This window comes from Larimichthys crocea, chromosome XXII (genome assembly GCF_000972845.2).
Source record: "Larimichthys crocea isolate SSNF chromosome XXII, L_crocea_2.0, whole genome shotgun sequence".
Taxonomy (NCBI): domain Eukaryota; kingdom Metazoa; phylum Chordata; class Actinopteri; family Sciaenidae; genus Larimichthys; species Larimichthys crocea.
Window position 1 is genome coordinate 14,418,185 of NC_040032.1, and position 26,541 is coordinate 14,444,725.

The 26,541-nt window shown below is 41.8% G+C and overlaps 1 protein-coding gene across 5 annotated transcripts in view; it reads left to right on the top strand.

Moving 5' to 3' along the window:
* The window catches only part of ncor1 (nuclear receptor corepressor 1), a 48,491-nt gene that overhangs the window by 2,937 nt on the left and 19,013 nt on the right, over positions 1–26,541 (top strand). For all 5 annotated transcript variants that reach the window (XM_027273334.1, XM_027273335.1, XM_027273336.1 and 2 more), the window contains exons 3-18: positions 1,791–1,980; positions 3,962–4,056; positions 4,282–4,486; positions 4,701–4,883; positions 6,453–6,566; positions 8,231–8,287; positions 8,826–8,878; positions 9,924–9,990; positions 11,676–11,848; positions 12,905–12,995; positions 13,207–13,385; positions 13,496–13,550; positions 14,239–14,340; positions 22,263–22,393; positions 22,900–23,195; positions 25,348–25,413. In XM_027273334.1, coding sequence (XP_027129135.1) covers positions 1,870–1,980; positions 3,962–4,056; positions 4,282–4,486; positions 4,701–4,883; positions 6,453–6,566; positions 8,231–8,287; positions 8,826–8,878; positions 9,924–9,990; positions 11,676–11,848; positions 12,905–12,995; positions 13,207–13,385; positions 13,496–13,550; positions 14,239–14,340; positions 22,263–22,393; positions 22,900–23,195; positions 25,348–25,413 — 1,978 coding nt within the window. In that variant the 5' untranslated portion in view covers positions 1,791–1,869. The remainder of the gene's footprint in view (positions 1–1,790; positions 1,981–3,961; positions 4,057–4,281; positions 4,487–4,700; positions 4,884–6,452; positions 6,567–8,230; positions 8,288–8,825; positions 8,879–9,923; positions 9,991–11,675; positions 11,849–12,904; positions 12,996–13,206; positions 13,386–13,495; positions 13,551–14,238; positions 14,341–22,262; positions 22,394–22,899; positions 23,196–25,347; positions 25,414–26,541) is intronic.

Here is a 26,541-nt window from a genome sequence, read left to right on the forward strand (position 1 = left end):
TGCTGGGTGCTCTTTTCTTTTTTTATTTTCTCCTTGTTAACAGTTTCTTTGTGCTAATTTGTTTTGTCTCGAAGCCAAAAGGTGCGGCTGAAAATTTGACATAGCCTCATATACGTTTAAGAACCAGACTCATGACCCATCTTGTGTTGGCTTTGTGCAGAAGCTGTGGCACGTAACAACCTTTTTGTTACTGCCTGAGAGCTGTAATAAAAAGTTATGTCATTTTAAATAGGAAATGGTAAATATAAAAAAGAGCCCCCATGGTTGTTATTAAAACAAAACAAAAAAAAAGCCACATATAGTATGATTTCCGAAAACGTGAAAGTGGATCACAAATTCAGGGACCCACCAAACTCTTTGGCCTGTGGACTGAAAATGAAATAAAACAACAGCTGCCCACCTTGTTTACGGTGGCAATGCTTGTTGCTTTTCCAACCCCAAAGTTAGCATCTTAATGTCTAGGCATGATGGTAAAGCCGTGAATCTCACAGATGAAGGATAAAAACAATAGAGCCAATATACATACGATGGATTCATATTAAGAATAATAAAAAGAGCCCAAAACCTGTGACGTTTGGTCTAAATGAACACACAGAACCCTCTCCTGTGTGTGTTCGTCCAGTTGCAAAGTGAGTTTTCTTTATTTAGAAAGCAGACATTCATCGAAAGTGTTATGATCCTTCCTGGCTCCGTCGTGGTAACCTGTTCTTCGTACATTTCTTAACTAATCCAGGCTAATATGATATTAGGCAGCTGAAATAATCTCACTCATTTTCGTCCAAGTGGATTTCTTTCCTAATCTTGAATAAAATTCTCTTAGACAACAATGGGATGTTATTCTGAAGTAACGGCAGCATGGAGTGGAAAGTTGAAGCCACCAATCACTGCTCATGTGATTGTTTGGCATGACATGTCGGGTCAGAGACGTCATCTGTTTTTACGACAGCTGTGCAGCAGACGTTCATTAAAAACTGGGGAATTTTTCCAACCCAAAAAATATTTTAATTATGAAATGACACACCCTGTCAGTCTATTTACCAAACAATAGATTGTCTGTGTTGATATACAAATATGTTGAACAAGCACATCTCATGATGCTGTCTAAAATACATTTTATGTTAAATGCTTACTGTTTGTGGATTTGTTTATACTGATCGTATCTGCAGCATTTTCATTGTCAAAAAGTATTTTGGGTTCTGAGAGTTTGACGGATGGTGGGAATTTTAGAAAGGTTCCAGCCTCGAGGTTTAATGTGACAGTGGCTCCACACCCACATTTTAGCTTTACAAAAATAAAAAATAGGTTAATAACAAATGATCAACAATCAAATCAACTTAACGTAGTTATCTGTCTTAGAGGAACACGGCCTTGTTCTTTCCGCCCACACGAAACCGTTTTGGTGTTTCCCAGAACCGCAGCTGCACCGTTGTTAGTTGTTTTCGCCGCTTGTTCCAAGATAACCCTCGTTATTTCGGTTTCAAAAACCTTGACTTCTAGTAACACCCGTGCAAGGTAAAGTAAGAGCTTCGTGGGGTACACTGGGAACAGGAGGTGATGTCAGCAGGGCAATGCTTTCAGCTTCTACCCTCCTCCAAGATCAGTATTCATTGAAGAAGTATACAATAATGCAGTCCTACACTTTGTCTTATGCTACGGGAGTCGCAGGTCTCTTAAAATGTATTGTCAGTCTAACTGCTCATTTAGCTGATTCTCTTCACTAATGCAGAAAAAATATTCAAGAGGCTTTTAGATTTGATCTTAATGTCTAAAATGTTTCTGTCTTGGTGCAGGTGGTTTGTGTCTCCGAACATGGTCTAGCTAAAATCTCAGATCCGTGAAGCAGCAGCAGCCCGCGAGCACTGAGCAAGGATGTCCAGTAGCTCGGGCTACCCCCCCGGCCAGGGGAGCTTCAGCAGCGAGCAGAGCCGGTATCCACCACATTCTGTCCAGTACACCTTCACCGGCACACGCCACCAACAGGTAAAATATTGCATGGCTGTATTTGAGCTAACATTCGTGTTTGTTCTCGTCATAATCTGGCCAACACTCTCGATGTTGACTTTACTCTGTGCCATTGGTGGTTTAGATCTGAAGTCGTTTAGATTATTTAGCTTTGGTTTGTAGCTATCAAACACAATGAAATGGTTAAATTTAGGTCTATGTTTAGATACTGTAGTCTACTGACAATCACTAGATCAGGATTTAGATTCTTGTTTTCATAAATAAAGGTACTGGGCTGGACTCTGCCTTAATTTAAGGCTTTTTATGTTGTTAAACTTGAGTGTTTCATTTTTAATGGTCCCCTGATGATATGTATGTTTTCATTCATAGTCAGAGCTGCATACTGTCGTTGTGCTTCTACTTTCACTTTAATACATGGTCTGGAAAGTCACTCAGCACTTCCATGTGTGGCAAGTAAAGAGGCGGGGTAGCATTTGAAATAAGAAAGATCGTTCCTTTTTTACGTTTAATTGTGATTTGAGACCTGAAAGAGACCCAGTGAACACTGAAGTTAGATTTATACATTTGTATTACTGATTGTTTGGCTGCTTTGGTTATTACAGTGAAGTTGAAGCAAAATTAGAGTTTATTTATATTCAGTTGAGGCAGTCTCAGCAAAAGCGCTTTGCCAAAGAAGTCCTTTGGGGCTGTACCCCAAAACCTGTGTTGACGGTTAATCTGAATAGGCAACGTCTGTCCGCTGACCACTTTGCGACTGATTTGCAGCTTCACACAGAAAGTGAGTCGGAGGTTTTTGCTTGCCACGTTTGATGTGGCTTCAGCCTAAAGGCTCTCTGTTGCCCGAACTCGGCAGCAGCTGCAACAGCAGCACTCTCTCCATGTAGACGACCTGCGAGTGAAATGCAACTGAAGTTTGCTGCTGAATTAAAATGTAATTAAGGTGAATAAATAATCTCGGTGCTGGACAAATATTTGTAATATTGAGTTCAGTCAAAACTATGCCGCTCTTTAGAGTTTGTATAGTGTTTAATTGCAGCTTGCTTTCCAGTTGCATTTGACTGTTATTGTTAGCTATTTTGGATGACATAGGCCTACTTCTTAGAAGTTTACTTTCACAGAAAACTGTGGTACATTTCTGGGCATTTGGATTGTTTGCTTAGATCTGGGGAAAAACTGGAGTTTTCCTGTTACTCCATTTGCTTGTTCAGGTTTGTTTGGAGGTCACGCTGTGCTGATAACATTCATGTGTATTTTACCCAATAGCTTTTCATAAAAATGTTGGATTATTTAAAACGGTTTCAATGAATTTTCTTGTTGGATTTTAAATGATACTGGTTTGAAAGAGGGGCGAAGTCTTGCCTCACATCCGGGCCAGCGCTTGTTCTGCAGTGTACTATTACATATATGTTATTTGTCCTTCGTCTGGTAAGCGTAGACACGATATTGTGGTATCTTGAGCAACTCCTTGTGCTGATAAATGTGTGAACCATTGTTATTTTAACAGCACAATGAGCACAGTTAAATCGTTTTTTAATATTTAGCAATTGGACCTCTGAATACTTGCACTCAGAGAGCTGAGTTCATGTATTCATTGAGTATAGCAGAGAGTTTGTAGGAAATGAGGTGGGTGACATGAAACAAAGGTCCCTGACCGGACGTTGCAATTAAATGGTCAGTGCCTTAGACACCGAGGCCACCAGGACACGCAACAGTGCTCATAGCTCATCCGTGTAGTTACTTGCGCAAGTTGAGAAAGAGAACCAAAGATGCTCCAGGTCGCAGGTACATGAATGAAGCCAGTGTAGACGGCTGTATTGATTAGGACTGAAGCGTATCTGTTGCATCAGATGGATTTGTCGTTCCAGTGTAGACAGGACTTTGCTGCTCTCTGTAGCATGTTTGGTTGGGTTGTTATAGTTGCAGGAACTCAAAATGTTGTGTTTTCTCTCTTGAACTTGATCAGATTGCTTTATAAATTTGTTTGCGGTCTCATCTTTAGGATTTCGCCGTCCCAGACTATCGGACTCATATGCAAGATCCACAGGGTCGGAGAAGACCATCTTTACTGTCTGAATTCCACCCTGGAACTGAAAGGTAAGGGCTCAACTTCAGATATCCAACCCTCCGCCCTTAATATCTGATAGATGATGATGCATCATCCTCATACGGACCATCAGGTTCTGTATTGTAGAGTTGTTTATCCTGTAGCACTCCCTCGAGGATGCTGTTCCCAGATTACATTTTCGGAACGGTACATCCATACCACCGGATGTAGCCTCTGATTCGTCTGTGAATTTCTTGTTTACTCCTGTTCTTCAGGCCTCCAGAGAGACGCCATGGTTACGAACAACAGTTTCACTCCATCACCCAGTCTGATCATGAGGCCATGGAGGCAAAACGTCCTCGCATGGAGACCGTTTCTGAGGCCCATATCACCCGCACCCCTTCCACAGCTGGGGGTGTCGTCCTGCCCATGACCCATACTGTACAGGACAGTCTAAGAGCTACTGTGGAGGTCAAAAAGGTGGGCCCTGTTCCTCTGCAAGCACTCTTCCAAACTAAGAAGTCAGTTGGTTTCACTTGTTTTTGTCCCTGCAGAGACAAACTTAGTCAGGTGCACTTTACCGTGGTTTACAGCACTTTCATATTTTCATACCCCCTTCTTCATAACGTGAGAACTTCTAACTTCTTCTGTAGTTTCTTGCCAGCTCAATGAACCTTTTTTTGTTTTTTGCCAGGAGTCTCAGTTTACTGTCAAAGTCGAGTCCCCATCAGCAGGAGGACACACTCTTCACATGGTAGAAGAGCAGGACACGTCTCCCTCCAAACTGTCCAAGGAAGAGCTGATCCAGAGCATGGACCGCGTGGACAGAGAGATCGCTAAAGTGGAGCAGCAGATTTTCAAGCTGAAGAAGAAGCAGGTTGGTTACCACATAACCATTTTCACTGTCTCGACAAACATGCATCCAACACAATGGATGCTGTGTGAGAAAACTTGGCAGGAGTAACGAGTTCACTTGCTATTTTAATCAAATAATAATCCAAGTGAAGCTGAACTTGATGCTAATTTTAGAGCTTTAATGAGGAAATGGCTTATTGCTTTTATAAAATGTTCTGTAATTGGAAAACACAACGGTAGAAGTTGTGATGGTTGATTTTTTTATTTAGCGTAGAGCAGGTGGAACGATTTTTTCTTTGTTACCTCTTTCTCCTCTTGTGAAACTTTGTGTTCGCTCTGCTCTACTCACTGTTGGCGAAGGAGGCTCCTGATAATCTTCTAACTTGTCTTACCTAAGCGGCGCACAGCTCTGCATCTACAGAGTTGAACCTGGGCTATAAGATGCTTCTATGGCTGAACAAATGCCTATCTGTTATCTACCAGTGCAGCGATGTGCCTTATCTTCGATCAACCCAAAAGGGCACGTGTTACCCCGCTGCTCATTCAGCTCCACTGGCTACCTGTATCAGCCCGTATTGAATTCGAACCCTGCACCCACTCACTTGAATACCCTTAAACAGGCATATGTTACCTCCTCCAATGAACAACGCCTGGCTCTGTCGCCCGTTCGCTCATGGCAATCTAAAATCTTCTCGTCTGTTGGTCCCCGTTGGTCGTACTAGTTCCTATTAGATCAGGGGCGTCCCTCTCTACCTTCAAAAACCTCCTGAACACCTCCAGCACTTCAGAGAGGACCTCCTCTCCAACACTACCAGCAACTGGACATGCTAAATCTATCCCCTTCTCGAACTGTCACTTGATTGATGCGAGTAGAAACGTATTACTGCACTAACGTCCTTGTTGCACTGTGCTTTGATTCTTTCCCTTCTCCGTCAGCTAAATGACTAAATGTAAATCTACTATAATGTCTTTTTAAGGTGCTGTCAAAAACTAAATTACTAGAGCTACGGGCGTATTTCTTTCATCAGCACATCTTCCCATCTTGATTAGCTTGTTTTTAATCTAATTTGGGGTCGTTTTTTTGTTCTGGAATTCCGTCTCATTAGATAGGAATGTAAGCTGAGCTTTACTCGGAGAGAACTTACTTCTCAGTTTTGCTGTCTGTCTGTTTTCCCATCATTATTAGGGATTTATTTGTTTATTTGAGGTATTTTCAGGAACTCTTGTCCCTGTAACCTGTTGGTTTGCATAACCTTTAACTTGTAAACACTCGGAACGGTTCAGCTTGCTTGTCAGCATTGATGTTGGCCTCAATAGCAAAAACTTTCAGTTCTGTTTAGAAAAAAATATTGTAGTCGAACAAGCCTGTAGAGAATAATCTGATAGTACCTGCATGAGTCTCAGATATCAGAAGCTGAGATCAGCACAGTGTTTGTTTGTTTTTTTGTAAGAAGCTGAATACCGTACAACTTGTTTAATTAGGTCATGTATATAAGAAATGAGGCCCCCCATAATTTCCTGTTTGCATTTTGTGTGTGTTTTTTCTCGTGCGCTATTGGTCAAGCTGTTCTGTTTTGGTGTTGTCTCTTAGCAACAACTGGAGGAGGAAGCAGCGAAGCCAGTGGAGCCAGAAAAGCCAGTGACCCCTCCCCCAGTGGAGCACAAGCACCGCAGCATAGTCCAGATCATCTACGATGAGAACCGGGTTAGTCATCTGCCGCAAACACCAAAACACACAAGCGTCGGTTCTCCTCTTTTCCCTTTGGTCACTTTGCTCGTGTTCTCAGGAATTTCAGCTAATATTTTATCTGTTTATTTTCGTGCATCCTCAAAGTTACGTTTGTTTTTCCACTGGCCTCTGATAACCCACTTAAACCACGTGGAGAACTCATGAAATGTCTTGTCTTTTACAGCAGGGAATAACCAGACCAAGCTATTTAATGCTAAACTAAAGGCTGGACGTGTGTCTTTAAATCTCTCTCAGGACTTTTGTAGCTTCTAACTGAATCTCTGTGGTTTGAACATTAGTTTCGCTCCTATGTGCCTGTTCGTACTTTCGTTCGTACCCTGCTAGCTCACCTGGTCGACCACAGTGGCATGATCTGATTGCTTTCAGCCTTGTTTGAGTTGTGTCACCAGTCACTTCTGATGAAAACTGAACATTTCCTGCTGCTGCTGCTGCTGCTTTACATTTCAGTTATCCTCCGGCAAACCAGCGGGAGACTTGTATGGTGGAGCAGCTACAGCGAATGCGGTGGTTTTGTCACTGAGTTAGCGGAATGTCTTTAATTTGCGGTGGTATTCTTCAATAAAAAAATTTTAAAAAGCGGTGTACATGACGAGATATGGCTTGAATGTTTGCGGTTGCGCGCAGCTCAGTTCTGTTCAAGTATCCCACCCTTGTTGAAAAACATTTGGCATAGTGATGTTTTAATTTTCAGAAATAATATTCAAGGGAGTCTGCTGCTGGAGTATGTTGGAATGTCCTGTGGTTTCTGCATGTTTTGCAGGCAGTAGTGTTGAAAGTATTTATGTGTTTACTACTAGAGTAATTTTGTCAAGTGTCCTAATTTATTTTTAACTTTTTATAATCCTTTAAACACATACTACATTAAAGCAATAGTCAAGGGCAAAGGTAGGCCTCATTATCTGAATATCAGCTGAACAATAGGGGTGTGTGTGTGTGTGTGTGTGTGTGTGTGTGTGTGTGTGTGTTTTTTGGAGGTCAATTTAGTTCATGTCTGTCAGACAGCGTTGTGTTGTGCTGAGACGCGCCTTCTTTCTCAGTCAGCTATTAACCCTTTAGGCTGCTCTGGCACTGTGAATAACATTTAATGGCAGCTGTGGTTGTTTTTCTCTGACTGTGAACGTAGGGCCAATGAAAAGGAGAAAATCAAGTTATTCCGTGTCATCGTGATGATCTCGAACAAGCAGATAGTCTGCACTGATCCGGGAAAACAGTTGCTGCCAACCCTGTTAATTATGCTCAGGTTCAGGCAGGTGCAGCTGCTCAATTTCACATTTTATCGATCACATGCATCCAAAAATGAGCATCAAATGTTCTTTTTTCAGGATTTATGGTTATCATCAAAGTAAATTTTCATTTGATGGTTTTCCTGAATCTTTGCCCTTTTTGCTTATACGTTACAAATCACAAGCTTGATCAGTAAAATGTTTCAGTGTTGCATTCGTGACCATGTTTAACTAATTTGCTTACCTGGAGCTCATGCCTCCATGCTGTAGCCACTAAAAAGTTACATGAATATTATATTTCTGTGAATATAGACATGTTGGTTTTTGAATGTGCTCATTTAGTTTCTCATTTTGTAGGCTCTGTAATTAAGATATGAACTCTTTCTTTCATTCTAGAAAAAGGCTGAAGAGGCCCACAAAATACTGGAAGGTCTTGGTCCTAAGGTTGAGCTGGTACGTGATGTAATGTTTACTAATAATTTTTTTAGCCCTTGCATGAGCTTTGAGAACGAGATGAAGCTTATCTCAGTGCAGGGTTCGTACAAAAAGTCTTAAAAAGTTTGGAAAGTGCTTAATTTGAATATATTCCTCCCCCTTCATATTTTTTTAAATATGTTTTGTCTCCTGGCGTGTTCACTGGTCATTCTTTGCTAGATAAGTCCTCTGTTAATCCCTTACTCTGGAAATTAGCAAGCATTAAATAATCATGATCAAAACAAACAGTTGATGTAAACAGCTGCTAAAATAAACAAACTGACAGTATACAGTGATTACTGTTGGTATCGGGGACTTCTATAAACTTTATTTTTTGCAATTGCATTCATATTAACACTTTAGATGTGATATAAAGGATTAAAGAGACCTTGAAAGTGCTTGAATCTTTCCCTTAAAAAGCTGTACAAACCCTGTCAGTAGCAAGTTAGATATTACTGCTTGCCTAATAGCTAATAATTAATCCACTACCTGTTCCCGGTCTGCTTTTTCCCCTTAGCCCCTGTACAATCAGCCATCAGACACAAAGGTGTACCATGACAACATCAAGACGTGAGTATCTCATTTCATGAACATCTGTTGGCCCTGCAAAGTGAGCATGTGCCACAGACGTGATGCTTAGACCACTAACAGCTGAGGGGAAAGTGCTGGAGGTAATGCTGACCTCAGTCAGATAAGGCCAGCTGATAATTCTGTCTAATCTGATCGCTGAGTCACCCGATTGGGTTTGTCCTACTGACAACGAGGAGGATGATTGAGAAAGGAAGTGAAAGACTTGTGTCTGGCCGTCTAGCACCAAACCCTTATCAGTGTGTGCCATGAGAGCGGCCCATCTGACTCAGTGTTTTATCAGGACAGAGACCACCTCTGTGTGAATCTGCTGTACAGGCCACACTCTTAGGGTCAACACACACACACACACTGCAGGTATTCATATTATGTACTGTTGAATACAAATCAGATTTCTTTGGTTTCTACACTATTCAGTTTACATATGTCTTTCGTTATGTCATACAACACACATGGAAGGAGATTCAGTCTTGTCCTTGCCTTCTTAGTTGCAATCAGTAGTATCTCGACTATATATCTACCATTTCCAGTAACACTTATAAGGTACATAGTTTTGCTTTCATTTGGTATTTCATACCCCAAAATACCTTTTTAATTATGGCACCGACCTCATCCCAGAGGAGCGCATCTTGGGGCACATCCAGAAGATACGTGAGTGTTCCACGTTCGTGAATTTGTAGTAGAGTGTGTTGTTTCACACGTATCACTCCTCAGGGGTGACGTCAATGCCCAACTCTCTCTCCCATCTAGCCTTAATGTAATCAGTTGAGGTGACCTCAAAGTAGGTTTTGGTATACTTCCTTTTCCCCTCAATGAATTTTTCATTTGACAAAGGTACACTTGTACTAGCTCAAGGAACTACTTAACCATAACCCTCACCCTTCGTACTCTCGTCTGCTGGAACAATTTTTGTCACAGGACGTTTTATTTATGAAACTCTGTGTGCTTTTTCGTAAATACCACCATAACTGTGCTAATGAACATAGTACTATCTTCATTCTAATGAATAAGTGTTGTTCTCTTTTAGCAACCAAGTCATGAGGAAGAAGCTGATTTTGTTTTTCAAGAGGAGGAATCACGCTCGTAAACAAAGGGTAAGTGTCCCTGCTGTTATGAAAGCACAGTGGACGTTTCAGGTATTTGTGCATTAGTGGCACCACCCATTCCCATGGTCAGTGTTTGAGTTATATCATACCTGACTGTTTGCACTCAGATGACCTCAGCTGACCAGGGAACAGTATTGTTAGGATTGTTGAAGCTTTTGATATGTGCTATCTCCCCTGTTTACTTAAAGCTACAGACACCAGACAGCATGACACATTTTTGCATGATTAAAATGCCAAAGGCAGACACTTGACATTGCAAGAGGACGCTTACATATGAGCAGGTTAAGCACATACTACTAAATTTATAGAAGTTTAAAAAATAGAAATTGTGGGAGTGCAGCTGAGGATCACCAAAGTTATTATAATTCATCAAGGGCGGACACTCATCTTTGGACCAGATTTCAATTCAACAAAGTCACTAGGCGATTCTCTGGGAGCATGGAAACTTCATGACAGTCCATTCAGTAGTCACTCTGAACCAGATGGACCCACTGATGATATGCCTCGAACCACGTTGCTTGCATAGCTAATAAAAATAATGCACTGATGTATTTACAGAACAGGAAAAGCCTTGATTTCCTCTGTTTGTCGAAAGGCATTGTGTGGACCAAGAACTGCTTTTATATGCAGTATAACAATAAATATCGTCACATCAAAGAACAGATCTGAGAAATGCTCTGGCCAAAGACTATCCCTCTGTCTTTCTTATCAGCGACCAGTGATTTAAATATTTCAGGATCACCCCGTGTTGAAACAGTTGGCTTGTCTTTGTATTGCAGTGGCTCAGCTAGTTCCACCTTTCTCTGGCTGTCCCATGTCGGGGTCAGACGGACCTTTTGAACAATGGCAGAGTGCACATGGCCTCATGCCAAGAGGAAGGTGAATTGTTTGGCCCTCGCGACAGAGTGGAAATGAGGCTGTATTGTCCTCCCAACAATACCACGGGGGTCTTTCCATATGCTCTCTCAACATTTTAACTCATTACACATCTGGAAATCTCTTTTATTTTTAGTTTTGTGTTGTGTTTTTTTCGATACAGTGTAAAACAAAAGCTAGTTTTATGTTACATTAGTGCAAACTGGGTCAGGAAACTGATTAAGGCAATATGAAAGACAGACACACCCACAACAAACACACCCTAGATGGCATGTACGCGCCCAACTCTGCCCTTGCTTCAAGATTCTGCAGCCTGTCTGTCGTCTTTGTTTGTTTTGATGTTCTTTTTCAAAGATAAGACTGCAGACTACAGGAATTAGAGCTGGCACAGTCATGCCCACTAGGTAGCCTGATGGTTAAAAGTACGTCCAGCAAACTGTGCTCAATCTATTACCTGATCAGAAACCTGAGAATTTGTTCCCCATTGTACATGTTGCATCTAAACAACATTAATTTGTGATTGGTTCGACTATTTCAGGATGCTGTGTATGTGCAACACATCCTGGAGTTACATAGCAACAGGAGACTTCAAATCCCTGTTTAAATTAGTATTACAATATAAATGCAGGTGGCATTGGTAGTATGAAAATATCAGCATCCTTATAATATGTAATATATATGTATACATATTCCATGTGGATCTTTTGGCTCATTCCATTGGCAAGAAGTTCTTTTGGCTCTTGCAGCAGTGACGGTCGCCCACTCCTGATATAACATTTTCCATGCTGTGTACACAGGAACAGAAGATCTGCCAGCGCTACGACCAGCTGATGGAGGCGTGGGAGAAGAAGGTGGAGCGCATGGAAAACAACCCCAGACGCAAAGCCAAGGAGAGCAGGACGCGGGAGTATTATGAAAGGCAATTCCCCGAGATACGTAAGCAGAGGGAGCAGCAGGAGCGCTTCCAGAGGTAAACGTCTTCACCTGTGACTAGTCGACATTGTGACACTACACTGTGATTTTATAATATACGTTTGGCTATGGGAACTTAACTGAACTTTGGAACTAAGGATTAGTTTCATTATCGATTAATCTGATTATTTTTCTCATCTGACTGATTGAAATTGTGAAAAATACTCGCCACCACTTCTGTAAGTCCAGGTTTACATGTTTAAACTACCCAATTTTATGGACAAACATTCCAAATACCAAAGTATATTCAGTTTATTTTCATAAGAGCCTGAGGAAAAAAAAAATCAGATATTCATATTTTAGAAGCTGGAACCAGCATTTTTTTTCATAGTACTGTAACAGAGCAGATTTCCTAGCCTGTAGACTGCTGGATTTCACAAAATAGAAGCCTTAAAGTGGACTACGCTTGTATTTCATGCTAGCTTTTTATTCTACCAATTCGAGCTGAAATCCATTCTGCTGTATGTAGCAAGGTGATCAAGGATGGAGCGATTAGAGTTGAATCATACTCCCTCTAGCAGTCTTTTGATGCATTAATAATGTTGACAAGAATCATAGCCACACCCAGACATCAAAATTGTCTTGCCCATTTTTAAGATGTCTGTCCAGCTATCCCCTAAATGGAGGACACTAGGTGGTGTGTGGTGGCCTACTTTGGGCAGAGACACATGCTGTCTGGGTGCCTCTGGGAAGGGTGGGAGACAGGGTCAGGGTCCAGCGTCTAGTTACTCTGATGCTTTGTGCTTTCGTTGAAATCTACAAGTAAGAGTTTGCGTGTCAGCACTGTTTATGCAGGCTGCGAGGAGGAAGCAAGTAATAACTGGTCAGAGAGAGACGATTTTAATCGTTAATAATGAGTACAATGAATCCGTTTGTTAACAGAGGTTTTAAGGTTTCAAAATTTGTTTCCTATTGCTCGTATTAACAATTTGACTCCGGCTTTGGTTGGAACAGAAACAACAGTGAGCATAACTAATTTTGTCTTTGCACAGCATACTTCAAATTTAATGTAACATTTAAAATAAACATGTCGAATTTTACCTGTTTTCTGCAGAGTTGGACAAAGAGGAACGGGCCTGTCTGCAACGATTGCCAGAAGTGAGCACGAGATTTCTGAAATCATAGATGGACTTTCTGAGCAGGAGGTGGGTACTATCTGGAGTACATTTTAAATACGTTACAGTATAAATGTGAAACTAGATATCTAGACGACAACAGCCCAAATAGAATTGTGTTTTCTAAGACATAAATCACAAAGGTTGTGACCAGGTTCATATGCAGAAAGATGGTTTATCGAACAAGGTAGAGTTCTTCATTGAACTAACTGTGGCCACGCTACCTATCCATGTTTTACAGAACAACGAGAAACAGATGAGACAGCTGTCAGTCATCCCTCCCATGATGTACGACTCTGAACAGAGGCGAGTGAAGTTTATCAACATGAACGGTCTCATGGATGACCCAATGAAGGTGTACAAAGCCCGGCAGTTCATGAATGTTTGGACCGAACATGAGAAGGAGATCTTTAAGGAGAAGTGAGTTTTGTTTTGTTGGCACAAGATGTCACAGTTTGTCCCTGTAAGTCTGTCACGTAGACATATATTAGACATCGTAATATATTTTTGACTCTTGCATCTGTTTCTAGGTTTGTCCAGCACCCCAAGAACTTTGGCCTGATTGCCTCCTATCTGGAGAGAAAGGTAAACTGCTGCTCGTATATTCACACACGCCCATTTTTGGACAAATTATATTTAAAACCCAAAGACCATAAAGCTCTTTGGGATCACTTTTTCAAAATATAAGATTTAGATTAGGACTAACTTACATGGAGGTCCAGTGTGTAGGATTTAGGAGGCTCTATTTACAGAACATGGCAGAAATGGAGTCTAATATGCATGACTATGTTTTCATTAGTCTATAATCACCTGAAATTAGTAATATTTATGTTTTGGTTACCATAGAATGAGCCTTTTATATCTACAGACGATTAGCTTCTCTTCCAAGGGGGCGAGGCATTTGAACTGCCATTTTTCTACAGTAGCCCAACGCAGACAAACTAAGCACCAGCTCTACACAGCGCTTCCATGTTTTTCATGCGTTTTGCATCCACTGTAGTTTCCCTTTCACGCTTGGGAGGAAAGGGCGATGTGAGGTGTGTTGCAATCAATTAGTGCACTGCTAGATGCCATCAAATCCCACACACTGGTCCTTTTTAAGGGTATAATGAACAGCACTCTGTGGGTCTTTGTCAATAATACCTATCCACTCGACTCAAATTTTACATCTTGATGATTTTACTAGAGCTAAAAAAATCAAGTAAAAGCTTGAATATGTTGCCTCTGGTTTAAGGATCACCTGTTTATAATAATCTTCTGTTTCTTGTTCCAGTGTGTTGCTGACTGTGTCCTTTACTACTACTTGACCAAGAAAAACCACAACTACAAGACGCTGGTGAGACGAAACTACGGAAGGCGGAGAGGAAGGAACCAGGTAAGCCCTGAGACTTTATTAAATATCTGTTTGCAGTTTGTTCCTTCTGTGGTCGATAAGATGCTGGTCTTTGTCTTTTAACAATGAAGCCATTTGATCTCGGTTCAAGTTCAAATCAAGAAGAGATGTACTTCAATTGTCTCAACATCTGAGATCTGATCAGATGTTAGAGAAACAGATGTAATAAGGGCGTTTGGAACGGAAACAACACTGCCACAACTGTTTCTTGTTTCCTCGTCAGCCCTACAGCACATTTTGTGTCACAACTATATGCACCACACCTCTCTAGTAATAAGCGCTATTGATTCGACCTCTTTATTGCTGGCAACTCCCCAACTTTTTGAATTTTAAGCATTGTCATCATCGATCAGTTCAGTCAGTGGAGAGTAAGTGCAGAGGAGTCCAAGATGTCTTAAGCTGAAAGGTTTATTGAAGCTATGGAGAATAGAGGATTTATCAATACACTTGTCCTGACATGATTGTCGCCTGAAGAAGCTGTCCTCAGGACAATGACACAGTACTCTATGTGTCTAGATGCAAATATAGTATTTGCTATTGGTCTACATTCACCCTTAGTGGTCTGACAATGTTATCTGACTTTGTAGAAGCTTCTACATTATGTGCCTATCCGTTGTGTTGAGGGAGTGAGAAAGCCCTATCCTCTGACCTCAGTGAACATGGTAATGATCAGAATGGCGCCTGCTTTCCTAAACACAGTCATACAGCTGCTCTATATCTCTCACAACCTTAGATAACACACAACACTGTCCCTGCAGTGACCTCAGGACATAGGCTTGACCCCGTGTAACCCTCATATGTGGTGTGCTACAATAGAAATGTTGTGGTGTGGTTACGGTTTGACTTGCTTGTTTGTCTCTCCAAAGATACATCGGCATTATTTATAAAGATACAATATAAATATTACACCAAATGCAGTAAAATATAGATTAAATACAACATTTATATGAATCTGAGTTTGCACATATTCTGAATATGTTCAGTATTATGAAAACTGACGCTCTTAGTAAATTATATATTTGGTTTTGGTGTTTGGTTTGGCCACGCTGTACAGAGGATAAAGTAGCAGCAGTTGTCTCTCTTTGTAATCTATCCAACAAGTTTGTTTTCTGGTGTTTAAGGGCCTCTATTGTGACTTTAGACCATCAGTCTGGTTTCATTGGATTTCTTATTAATGGTTTTCAAATTACATTCGTTGGTTCCAACTTCTCGTTTGTAGAGATTTGCTGGTTTACTTTGAAATTCATGATCCACTATAAACACTTTATAGACAAAACAACTACCCAAGTCAAGGAGAAAATGGTAAACAGATTAATCGATATTGACATGAATTGTTACCCGTTTCAAATTAAAATCGACACACATGTAATTATGTTCCACTTCGTTCTGCTCCTGTAGACAAAGTTGCCATATATCCACACACACACAGTGAAGACAAAAGGTCAGGACATGTCGAGAGAAACATTCAGAACATAGGGGAAACAGGACTGTCAATAATAAGTTTCACAAAAATCCAAAACCACATAACACAGAAGTTGAAGAAGTCCATATTTTTATAATAACGCAATAAGCTGGATTCATTTTGAGACACAACTGTGCTTGATTTTATTAATATCTCTGCTGAATGGGGCTCCACAGAGATTTATTTGTCACATTATCAAGCACCTGTAAACTTCATTTAAAGCCTCAGTGTGCAATCAGTGTCAAAGATGGAATGTGGACTTTGTAGAGGCCAACATAAAAAAATAAATTAAAAAAAAGTCAAATATGGAGATATTTTGTACGCAGATTGTCGTTCAGGGCTTCATATAATTGTTTCTTGCACCTAAATCCAGTACAAAAAGATGCACCATACCTTGGGTGGCATTAAATATTAATTTCACTCTTTCTGCTGGTTGTTTTCTCCTCACTGAGGCGTTCTTTCCCTCACAGATGTCGCAGTCCTTGTACAGGACATTCTGTCTCAGTTTCGAGTATGTCTACTCTGTAACACAGTGGGTTGATTGTTGGCTGTTTCTTTACATAGGAGGAGTTGGAGGGTGCAAGTGTTCATGATTACATCAAGAACACAAAGATGGTTCTTCTTACTTTGTGTGACTGGTACTGTACAATTTCTTCATGGGCAGCTCAAGTCTTGTTTGTTGGCCATTTCATTCTTGAATCACAATAAGGACCTATCAGGAGTTGAGACAAGACGAGTGAGCTCATGATAGTCACTGAACACATCGGTTTTCCATGTTTTTGTGTCCAAGCGGTTAATGTGGACAACACTTCCTGAAATTAGTCCACTGATTGATCCATTGATTGAGAGTTTAATGCCACCAAACTCCATTGGGGGGAAAAAACTGTGATTTTACCTCACAGAACATTGGAGTTGCAGATTTTATTTGGTGTGACTTTAGCGTTTTAACATGTTTGTTCGGCTCCATAAACCACCAAAGTCACACAAACTGATCGAGGCAGCAGTAGACCGGCAACTCCCGTGGCCTCCACGGTAAGATGTTTTTGTCAATGGAGTCTGATGGCTTTGACTAGAGTGACATAACATCCTTTTCTGGTAAAACAATAAGGATCTTACTCTTTGATAACAAGTCTAGTCCCTTCACTTGAGGGCCACCAGACTCCAAAAATAATAATTTTACCTCACAGGAATTGCTGTTTTTGTCTTTGGTGTTTTAACATCCTTTGGATCTCTAAAACAGGAGTTTTCAGACTAGTTTGTTTGTGTAACTCTGTGTTCTACTAGGCACAGTGTTTGAGAGTCCTTTCTATCATATTTTTGAACACTTACAATCAGAGCCTGTCAGAGCACTTTGGCACTTTTTTAGTGAACGTACATTGACTGTGCACAATTGCCCCTAATTTTGTGCTTCCCAGCTCTCACTCAATACTGGACCAACTTCAAAATGTGTTGTCTGACTTAGCATCCATTTTGAAAATCTTGAAAATTACAAAAGTCAATGCAAAAGTGTGTGTGTAAGATGGTCTCTGTCGATGTCTTGAGTTGGCTCCAGTGCTTTTTTTCGAACCATCTTGTGGCAGTTGTGCCATTTGGAGTAAGGATGTAGTTCCAAACTACTGGTGTGACTTAACAACTGCAGTTTGAGTGAGCAGAGTGAGACATTAGGGAGGGAAGGAAGAGGACAGAGAGAGCAAGAGCAGAGGAATGTAGGGCGAGTGAGTGAAATGGAGTGAAAAAACCTTCAGCGAGACAGAGTCAGCGTTGGCAGCTTATCCGCTGAGTGTGTGCTGTTGTTTTTTCATTTTCCATTTCCTCTTTCTTCTGTTCCTCTGAGAGAGGCGAGCGAGCAGGAAAGCGAGAGATTCACCCCTCTCTGAAATAGCTGAGTTGGTACAGCCCAGCCATATGACAGGCCCAAAAAACTCACTGTGCTGCTGTGAGTGCCAATCAAAGAGGAGTGCTCGGCAGGGATTACCTTGAGTGACCCTGCATAGATTAGTGCGTGCATGTGAGATGGACAATTCTTTGGGCGGCTTAAGCGGCCTGATGACACGCTTTCCCGGAATATGTGCTGCGGTGCCGTGGCCCGGCAGCCCTTCTAAGGAGCTCTGCTATGGTGCTGTCCTGCCCCTCTACTGCTACCGTTTCCACCGCTATGGAAGTACTGGAGGGTAAACTCACATTTGCAACACCAGAAAGCTGTGGCTCACAGCAGAGCAAACAGGTTTTTATGACCAGCAAATGAGCTTGCAGGTATGTCACCAGCTTTGAAACCGCAGTTTCTGCTTTTTTAGTTTATACCACACTCACACGGTTTATTTCCTTGTCTTGTATCCTCCCGTTTTTTTTTCTTTTTTTTTTCTCCTGTGTCGTACTTTTTATTTCTCTGTTGCTTGTGCAGTTCGTTTCTTAGCCTACATATTTACTTGAGGCTTGTAGGCAGTTGAACTTAGCTATTTTAGGCTATTTTTTTCTAGGCCACGTGCAGCCACGGATTTAATTTATCTGTCAAGCCAAGGCTGTGCGTAACGCATGGACATATGTGTTTATGTTATAGGATCAGGAATGTTGCCAAGAGGAGATGTATGAATTAGTTTTTAATGACCTTTATAGTGCAGAGCGTATTAAATGTTCAACATACTGACAGCTTTATGACGTTTGTATCAGCTGAATCTCAATATCTGTACCTCTGATCTAAATGAATATTTGGACTTGGCTTGTGACACACACAAAAAACAACAATCAACTTACGTACGCACAGCACAGACTCTTGTGGAAGCCTACGCAGGCTACACCCCTCACTGCGTCTGCCCCCACTCCATTGGTCCTTTTCAAAAGTAGAAGAAGTTGCACCTTAACTACATGGTTGTGTCGATCAGCGTCTTCTTGCTCAAAGTGCTCTGACAAAAAACATGTCAGCTAGCAGCTTCAAAAAGTTTCCACAGTAAGAAAACATTTTCACCAAATTATTTGTTTATATGCCGGTCCATTTAGAACGAGCCACAATTCAATATGACATTTTATGATTCGATAAGGTTGTCTTGGACAGCTGGTTCACCATGATTAATCATAATTTAAAGGTGTGGCTCTTATCCTATCAGAACTGTCGATGTTTACAATTGGATTTCTTTCTTAATTAGACATATTGCTAAACTCTAAAACAGGTCTCATATATGCAGAAAAATAAATCATTAAGCATTAAATTCAATAAATAAATCTGCGTATTTGTCCATTAGCCATGTCAGGACACGCATAGATAAATGGTGTGTACTGGTTGAAAAGGCCAGAGCAGGAATTTTACCAGTGCTGCAAAAATCCAGTTTTACCACATAGATGCCACAGTTTGATGTACGAAAACGCCTTAACGCTTCAGGCCTGCTTAACTTTCTAACGCGACGCATTTATCAGAAGAGCAAAACACCGACATAGCGTGTTTTTGTGGTAAAACGACAGAATGTCAGATAAACAAAATATTGGCATTTGGAAAGCAGCAAGTGTGAGTAATGTGCGGTTGTCAGTGCGGCATAAACATGATATGAATCTCAGTTTGGTGGAAGTATTTTGAACACTTCAAAGTTGCAATGTGTGATATTTTCAGGGTGCGATGACCTTTAGAAAATATCACACGGCACTACATTCAACACTTTTATTATAATTTTACAAAATATTTTGGCATATTTTTTAAAAACACTAACACACAGATAAGCAAATGAACATGGTATGATAAGTGAATTAGAATTTTCATACCACGGTAGAGCAGTTTCGTTGTACAGCTGTGACCCTTTTCATCTCTGAAAGTGTTACTGAGAAAATCTTCCTGATCTGGTAGGCAAAGTGAAGCTTATAGAATATATTAGACAGATTTCCACAGCACTGCACATACAAGGTACATCTCTGTTCTTGGTGGAGGGGGGGGTCCATAAGGGCAAAATGTGCCTTGAGAGCCACTTTTTTAATTGCCTTGCAGTAATTTATCAGGCAGTTAAGTAGATTTCATTAGTTTTTTGCACTAATGATGAGCAGTTTTCCTCAGCAGAGCTCCCAGTAACCAGGGCAACTGTGGCTAATGCTTGGTATTTTTTACCTTTTCTCTCTTTCTCTGTTGTTTTTGACAGTAATTTGCTCAACTATGATTGTCAGGGAATTAATGTTATCACAGCCGGATAGTGCATTTTATCCAAAGTTTAATGCAAGCTATATACTATGGGGAAAATGCTGCTTTTAAACGTGATGATAGAAGAGATGCATAGTAATAATTTAGTCGATTTTTCATTTCCTTTTCCTGCAGTGAAATTGCTTGAAGCAAGAGTGAGAGATTCCTCTGGTGGCCTAAATTCTGTGGTAGGAAAGGGAAGATTGACTTGTGGCTCTGTCATTTCCTAAATCAAATAGCACTTGTGAATCAGCAAAAGAGGGGAGAAATTAAAACTCTCAAAATATTCAAGCCAGGTCAGGAAAGAGCTTCATTTAAAAACACTGAAGAACCACAGAACCACAGGGCCTCATTGACTTTTGGAGAACATCTGTGTAGAGGCTCTTTACGCAGTGTGGGAGAAGAGGCAGGAATGGCACGGTTCTCTGACCACCTCCAAAGCAAACATGAGCGCTCCCTGACCCAACCAGAACAGCATCTTACGGACAAGCAACTCAAGGACGGGATGTATGGTGGAGAATAAGTCTGGCCTCTTGTCTCTTCTGCAAAAAGGTCTCTGAATTTGTCGAGTGCCAAAAACATGCTTTGCAGACTGCTCCAGGCAGGAAATGAGTCAAGAGTTTTAGTCCCAATCCAAGTTTGACGTGGTCCTCTGCATACAATAAGATGGAATCTGAGCTCTGAATCTGCAGGGTTTAAAGAATTGAACAGTGCGGCCACATCATCATAGTCCAAGAACCAAAATATTGCTGCTATGAATATTCCTTTGCTATTTTAGCATGCAGTATTCAAAATAAGGGGTTACCACACTCTTTAAATACTTTCGATGGTCATCTAGAAATTCTTTCTAGACCTCTGACCTGCAGCCAAAAAAAAAAAAAGCAACAAGTAACGAACTTGAGACTAGCATTACATGCAGTTTTCTTTCTGGTACTGCCGATTTAATCAGTCATAGCGCCACTCCTAGAAGGCAAAAAAATCCATTGGCTGTCTCTGGTTAGAGCTGGCTAGCGCCGGTGCTTAATGCCTGCTTGTGTGGAGTTGTCGGGCACTTCTGTGTCAGATTTTATTGTATGATACGGCAGCTAGACTCCTCATGTGCAGAACCGTGTCGTTGAAAATTAGATAGACATCCACAACTGTGTTTGTTTGTTTTTTTGTCATACCCCTCTCTTTGCCTCGGTCCATATCTTTTTGCCTTTACCATTGAGTGGAGCACATTCCTTGGCCCCATCTGGTACCAGCATGGGATGTTTGGCTTGGCATAGCCAGACTTGTTCCAGCACAGCGCTTTCATGGAACAGGCAGGAGGAAGCATTCTGTGGTTACAGAGCCAGCAGTGATGATAAAGAATGTTGCTCTGTCCTCAATCACTGTGTTGGACCTGTGTTTGAAAATTCACTTTTGAATGAAAAACTAAGATTATCATCTTTTCCCCATTTGATTTTTATGTTACAGTGACATATAAAGTCCATAATGAGCGTCAGGGTCAGGCCCTTTTCTCCGTATGAGGGATTTATTGTGACAAATGAGTCATGAGAAATGGCCGCACTCCATATTTTCTTCATTTTGTAATAAAGTAACAGCATCTGCAGTGTCGTTTGTTTGTGTCTCGTTGTTCTGCAGATGCTGGACACATTCAAGATCATCAAAATATGACACAGCCTTGAACCTGTCTGCACAGGGTGCACAACTAGACAACAAGCTTTTCATTTTTTTAATTTTAGGCTCTAGTTTTACCTTATTAAGTAAGAAGAAATCGTGCAGCTTTAAAGCTGCAAGTCTAGTCGACTTTGTCTGTCTGCTGTCAAAGTGAAGATTTAAGCAGATTACTCAGGCTCATCTTCTGTTGTACATTTTAAAAGGTCCTCTGGGCCCACAGGACTAATGCATGCACGACTATAGCATCAAGAGATGTCTGATATAATGCAGGAAACCTGCGGTAGGAAGTGTGTAAAAACTACAGGAGGAGCGTGATTAAGGTCAGATATGAAGCTTCAACATAAGTGTGATGTATTCTGTATCGTCTATGTAAGTAGTATCAGACTGGATGAAGATGCATCAGGATGTGTCCCTTCTAAATGCTTGTGGTGGTTGTTTGAATGACATTTCTGCATGTAGCTCAGGGTAGGTTTTCAGTTTAAAACATTTATATAACTAAGAACTGAAATATATTGATTTATATTTTTAATTTACACTTTCGCTAATCTACAAATTCACCTCTAGGTTAAAAAAAAAAAAAAAAAAAAAAACGGCTAAATATTTTCCCCCCTTGTGTTTTGTCTCCAGCAAATAACACGTCCCTCACAAGAAGACAAGTCAGACGAAAAAAACGAAGAGGACAAATCCGAGAAGTCTGAGAAAAAAGAGGACGAGGAAAAGAAGGACGAGGAAGAGAAAGATGAAAAGGAGGATTCTAGGTGAGCTGTGAAAATTTGTCTGTGCTGGTGTCACGTGAATCCATTAATCCATGTGGATAAAGTTCCCCTTCCTCTTCTTGGTGTCAGTCCATTTAGCCAAATGGTAAATGTTTCACCCTGTTTATAATCATGTGAAAAACAGAAAATTCCGCCTTTTGGATCGTGTTACTGTCTCGTATAATCATTGATGAACATCAGAAATCATGCAGTGATAGCCAGATTTCACATCCCCAGGCCTTTGGCAGGATGAGGACGCATGTTCGTAGTCTTGAGAAGACTTGAACGGGGGACAGCAGCGTCTGTTTGGCTAACAGACAAGTAACTTGTTAACAAGTCTGTCCAGCATGAGTGTGGATAAACTCTAATATGCCTTTTCTTGTGTGTTTAGCCGTGGAGGAGAAGAACAGATCACAAAAAAAGACCCTGTTAATGCTGAGTCAAAAGGGAATAGATATTCGCTGTACCACCAGCCTCTAAAGCTGTGTTTTCCCCCTCCAAAACCACAGGGACATTGGCAAGGACAAAGACAAGTGTGACGGTGGGGAGGACGAGGACGGAAAGGAGCAAAACACGTCGCGTGGCAGGAAGACTGCCAACAGCCAAGGCCGCCGTAAGGGAAGGATCACCACACGCTCCATGGCCAATGAGGCTGCATCTGTGGCGGCTGAGGAAGCACCTCCCTCTGCCTCTGACTCTGCCTTGCCAGATCCGCCACAGCTCTCTAAATCTGATCCAGCGCAAAAGGCCATGAGGGAGCCTTCGAAACCCCAGACTCCAATAGCTTCTATGGATGCTAATAAAGGTGAATGCTCGTGGCGATGCTCCCTGGAGGCTGTTCGAAATATGTTTTAACTTGCGGACGTGGGAATAAGAGGAAGAACAAAAAAAAATAAAACCACACATTGTTTCATGACAAAGTATGCAAAGCTCAGTCAAGCTGCACTGTGCTGTTTCATTACACATTTTCTAGATGATTGTGTCACTTTGGAAGTGACATTTGTTGGAGTCACTCAGCAGTTATGCAATAGCATCAACAATTACTGTCAAGCAACCACAATGTCCATTCTGTGGTGTCCTGTGGAGGTTCTTACATGTCATAGAAGACTAAATGAGCTGTTCTTGGCACTGACCGGCCTGCTCTAAGTGACACACAGTTCACTTTTTGTGTTATGAATTACATACACGTCACCGATGCACCTTAAGCAAGGTTGAGGCATGTCAGAATATAGCTCTGCCAGCTTCCTCCTTGTTAAGATGTGCAGATTCAGACTCTGTTTCCAGCCTGAAAGCAGACAGTTGGCTCAGCAGTGTCAGGTGCTTATTGCCAAGTGTCAGACAGACTCTGTCCTGCATTGTATTCCGCTCAGGAAGCTCTATGAAGTCTGTCCATCACCATGGCAATGTGCGGCTCTGGTTGAGCTGTTGTCATGGCACTCAGTCACGCACTTGTACTTTTCCACCCTTTTTGAAGCCTGTCACTCCGACAACAGTAGCTCAGGTTTTTGAGTATCAGAGTCCCTGTGTGTGTTATTCTGTATCATTAAGTCACCGTTCTTAAAGTATGCTGTGCTTGGTCCCTCTGCTGCATGTTGAGTTCTCTCAATAGTCTGAGTTATGCAAGGTCTATAATGTGATTAACGAACAGCCCGCAGTGAGTCCTTCTATCCTCTCAACCCTTTGACCTTTCTGGCCCTCTTCTGGGTGTATCACGGTTTACATAGGACTGACTGTGTCAACTGTAATCTCCATTAGTGAACTACATCTACTAGACTACGTCTGTTTTTTTGCTCTGTAGTAACCCCTGCAGCTAGGGTGCTTCGTAGAAGCAAGTGAGTCTAGGTGCTAAAGGTCAGCTATTTGTCAGTCTTGCCCAGTTCAAATGGTGCCAGGTAAGTTGTGGAAGCTGCTGATTCAGTGGGGGCCAACAGTCGGGGTTTGAAGCAATGGGGGATAGTGTGCACCGCCGCACTCTAGGCAGAAACCGTTTTTGTAGCTCTGTGATTTATGGCCACCCTAGAGGGGCCTAAACGGTCATGTGAGTAACATGTGAGTTATGCCAGGGGAAAAGGAAGCCTAGTCCAGTACATGTTTGTATAACTAAGTGTAGCAGACTATGTGGCCGGGGGGACCTTTGGAAGGAGTCGTCTAAACAGTGAGAATTGATCTGCTCATCTTCGAGGTGGGTGGGTGGATTTGGTTTGGGGAGTGGGACTACCCTTGACAAGCCCCCCGTCAAGGGTACATCTGCTGCTATATTAGTCCAAATGTTTACACAGTCTCACTGGGTGCCATGGAGGAGAGTGGGCTAGAGTTCACCCGGGCCCCCCTCCACACTAACCATGCACTTCTGTGAATTTTGTTGGGGGTGGGGGGGTGGGGAACTGTGTAGCCAAGCCGAGGCAAGCAGGGAGGGGTGTGTACGTGTGTGTGTCTGCGTGTATGAGATTTGCAGTGTCACAGTAGAAGGGTTGGTGGGAGGGTTTTTTGGGCTGGGTGTTCTATCTGTCTATTTGTCTCCATCCAAGGCCATTTCCCAAAGAGGGAGGCCGGGCTCCCAACTCCTCCACTGTCTGGCGCTACATCAGCTGACCAAGGCCCTCCCCTTGTGGATTAGAGTGGAGGAGGGCTTGTTCTGGGCTGTGGGGAAGGGGAGAGAAAGCGAGATAGAGAGAGAGAGAGAGGGGGGGGGGGGGGGAGACGGAGAGGGAGAGTGAGAGAGCATGAGAGCGTGAGAGAAGGAGAGTGAGCTAGAGTGTGAGAGTGTAAGTGAGGGAGCAGGTCTCGGCAGCCCCTGAATGTAAACAGATTATTAGATTAGTGGCCATGAGAAGGAGACGACTGAAGAGAGGACTGTCACTCTGTCTCCTTCCCTCCGTCTCTCTCTCTCTCTCTCTCTCTCTCTTTTTCTTTCTGTCAGTGCTGATGGGGCTGTGTCCTTTTTCTTTGTGATTTAGCTGGTGCTGGTGAAACCGGAGAAACTTCTCGCTGGACCGAGGAGGAGATGGAGGTCGCCAAAAAAGGTAGTGTTTCATTTCTTTTCTCTCTCGCTTTATCTCTCTGTCCCCGTCCCCCCTTTTTTTTTTTTTTTTCTCTTCGTTGCTGTGGGTGCTCTGCTTTTTTATGATCTTTCCTTGGTTCCCCCTCCTCCCCGCTCTTTCTCTTTTCCTCTTCTGATTATCTGATGTTGCCTCGCCCTGCCTGTTTTCTTACATGCACACAGGAATGATTGTGCACATGCATTCACACAAATGGAAACTCAGACTTCACTGTCAGAGACCCATGAAGGGTTTCAGAGATTTTTTTTTCTTCTTCTTCTTTTAACTGCAATGCTCTGCTGCCTTCTCTGAAGTGATCTATTTAGGCTATCCACGAAGCAACAGAGCGTGACAGTTGCATTTTCCTCTAAAGATCACAATCTATTTAAAAACTTTTTGTTTGTTTGTTTTAATTTTGAAGTTAGTTTGATCTTGTAAATTCCTCAGTCTGCCTGTTGCACATTGTTCCTGGTGTCAGACTGCACCGCTGCAGTCATTAGTCAGGTCATATGCCATTCAAGTTTTCCCCTCTAGCCCCCCTTTTGCTCGACTTTGTCGGTATAGGTTCTTAATGTATGGTTCCCTGACTGCCAAGACTCATAGACTGGGGTGAAATAACTAAAGGGATTAATGTGGATTAATTCAGATTCTCTCTTGGGTGGGTGTTTGAGATTTGCTTCCCTCTTAACAAAAATACATTGCTGCTGTGATCTCCTCAGGCATTCAGACACGTATGCTAGACATGTCTGTGGATTAGGGTACCTAAAGGAGACCTGCACGACCTGTTTTAGTCATATGACGCAGCAGGTTAAGAAATTACTTTTATGCTATGCCAACCCACATGGCTGGTCATGCAGGCACATTAAACACAGTTCCCCTCTTAGTCCTTCTGGTAACCTGTTGATCTGCATAAGCCTTGAGTGTTAATACTGGGCTAACACATGCCAGGCCTGGTAGTCAAATCAGAAGGTTTCACTGAGGGGAAAAGATCCCCATGAAGAGGAATAGAACGTTCTTTGTTGTAATCAGTCTAGTTTCACACCCGCAGTCTAATTGAACTGTTATGAATCAGTAGTTTTGAATTGATTTGGTTATTTAATGAATATAAAATCT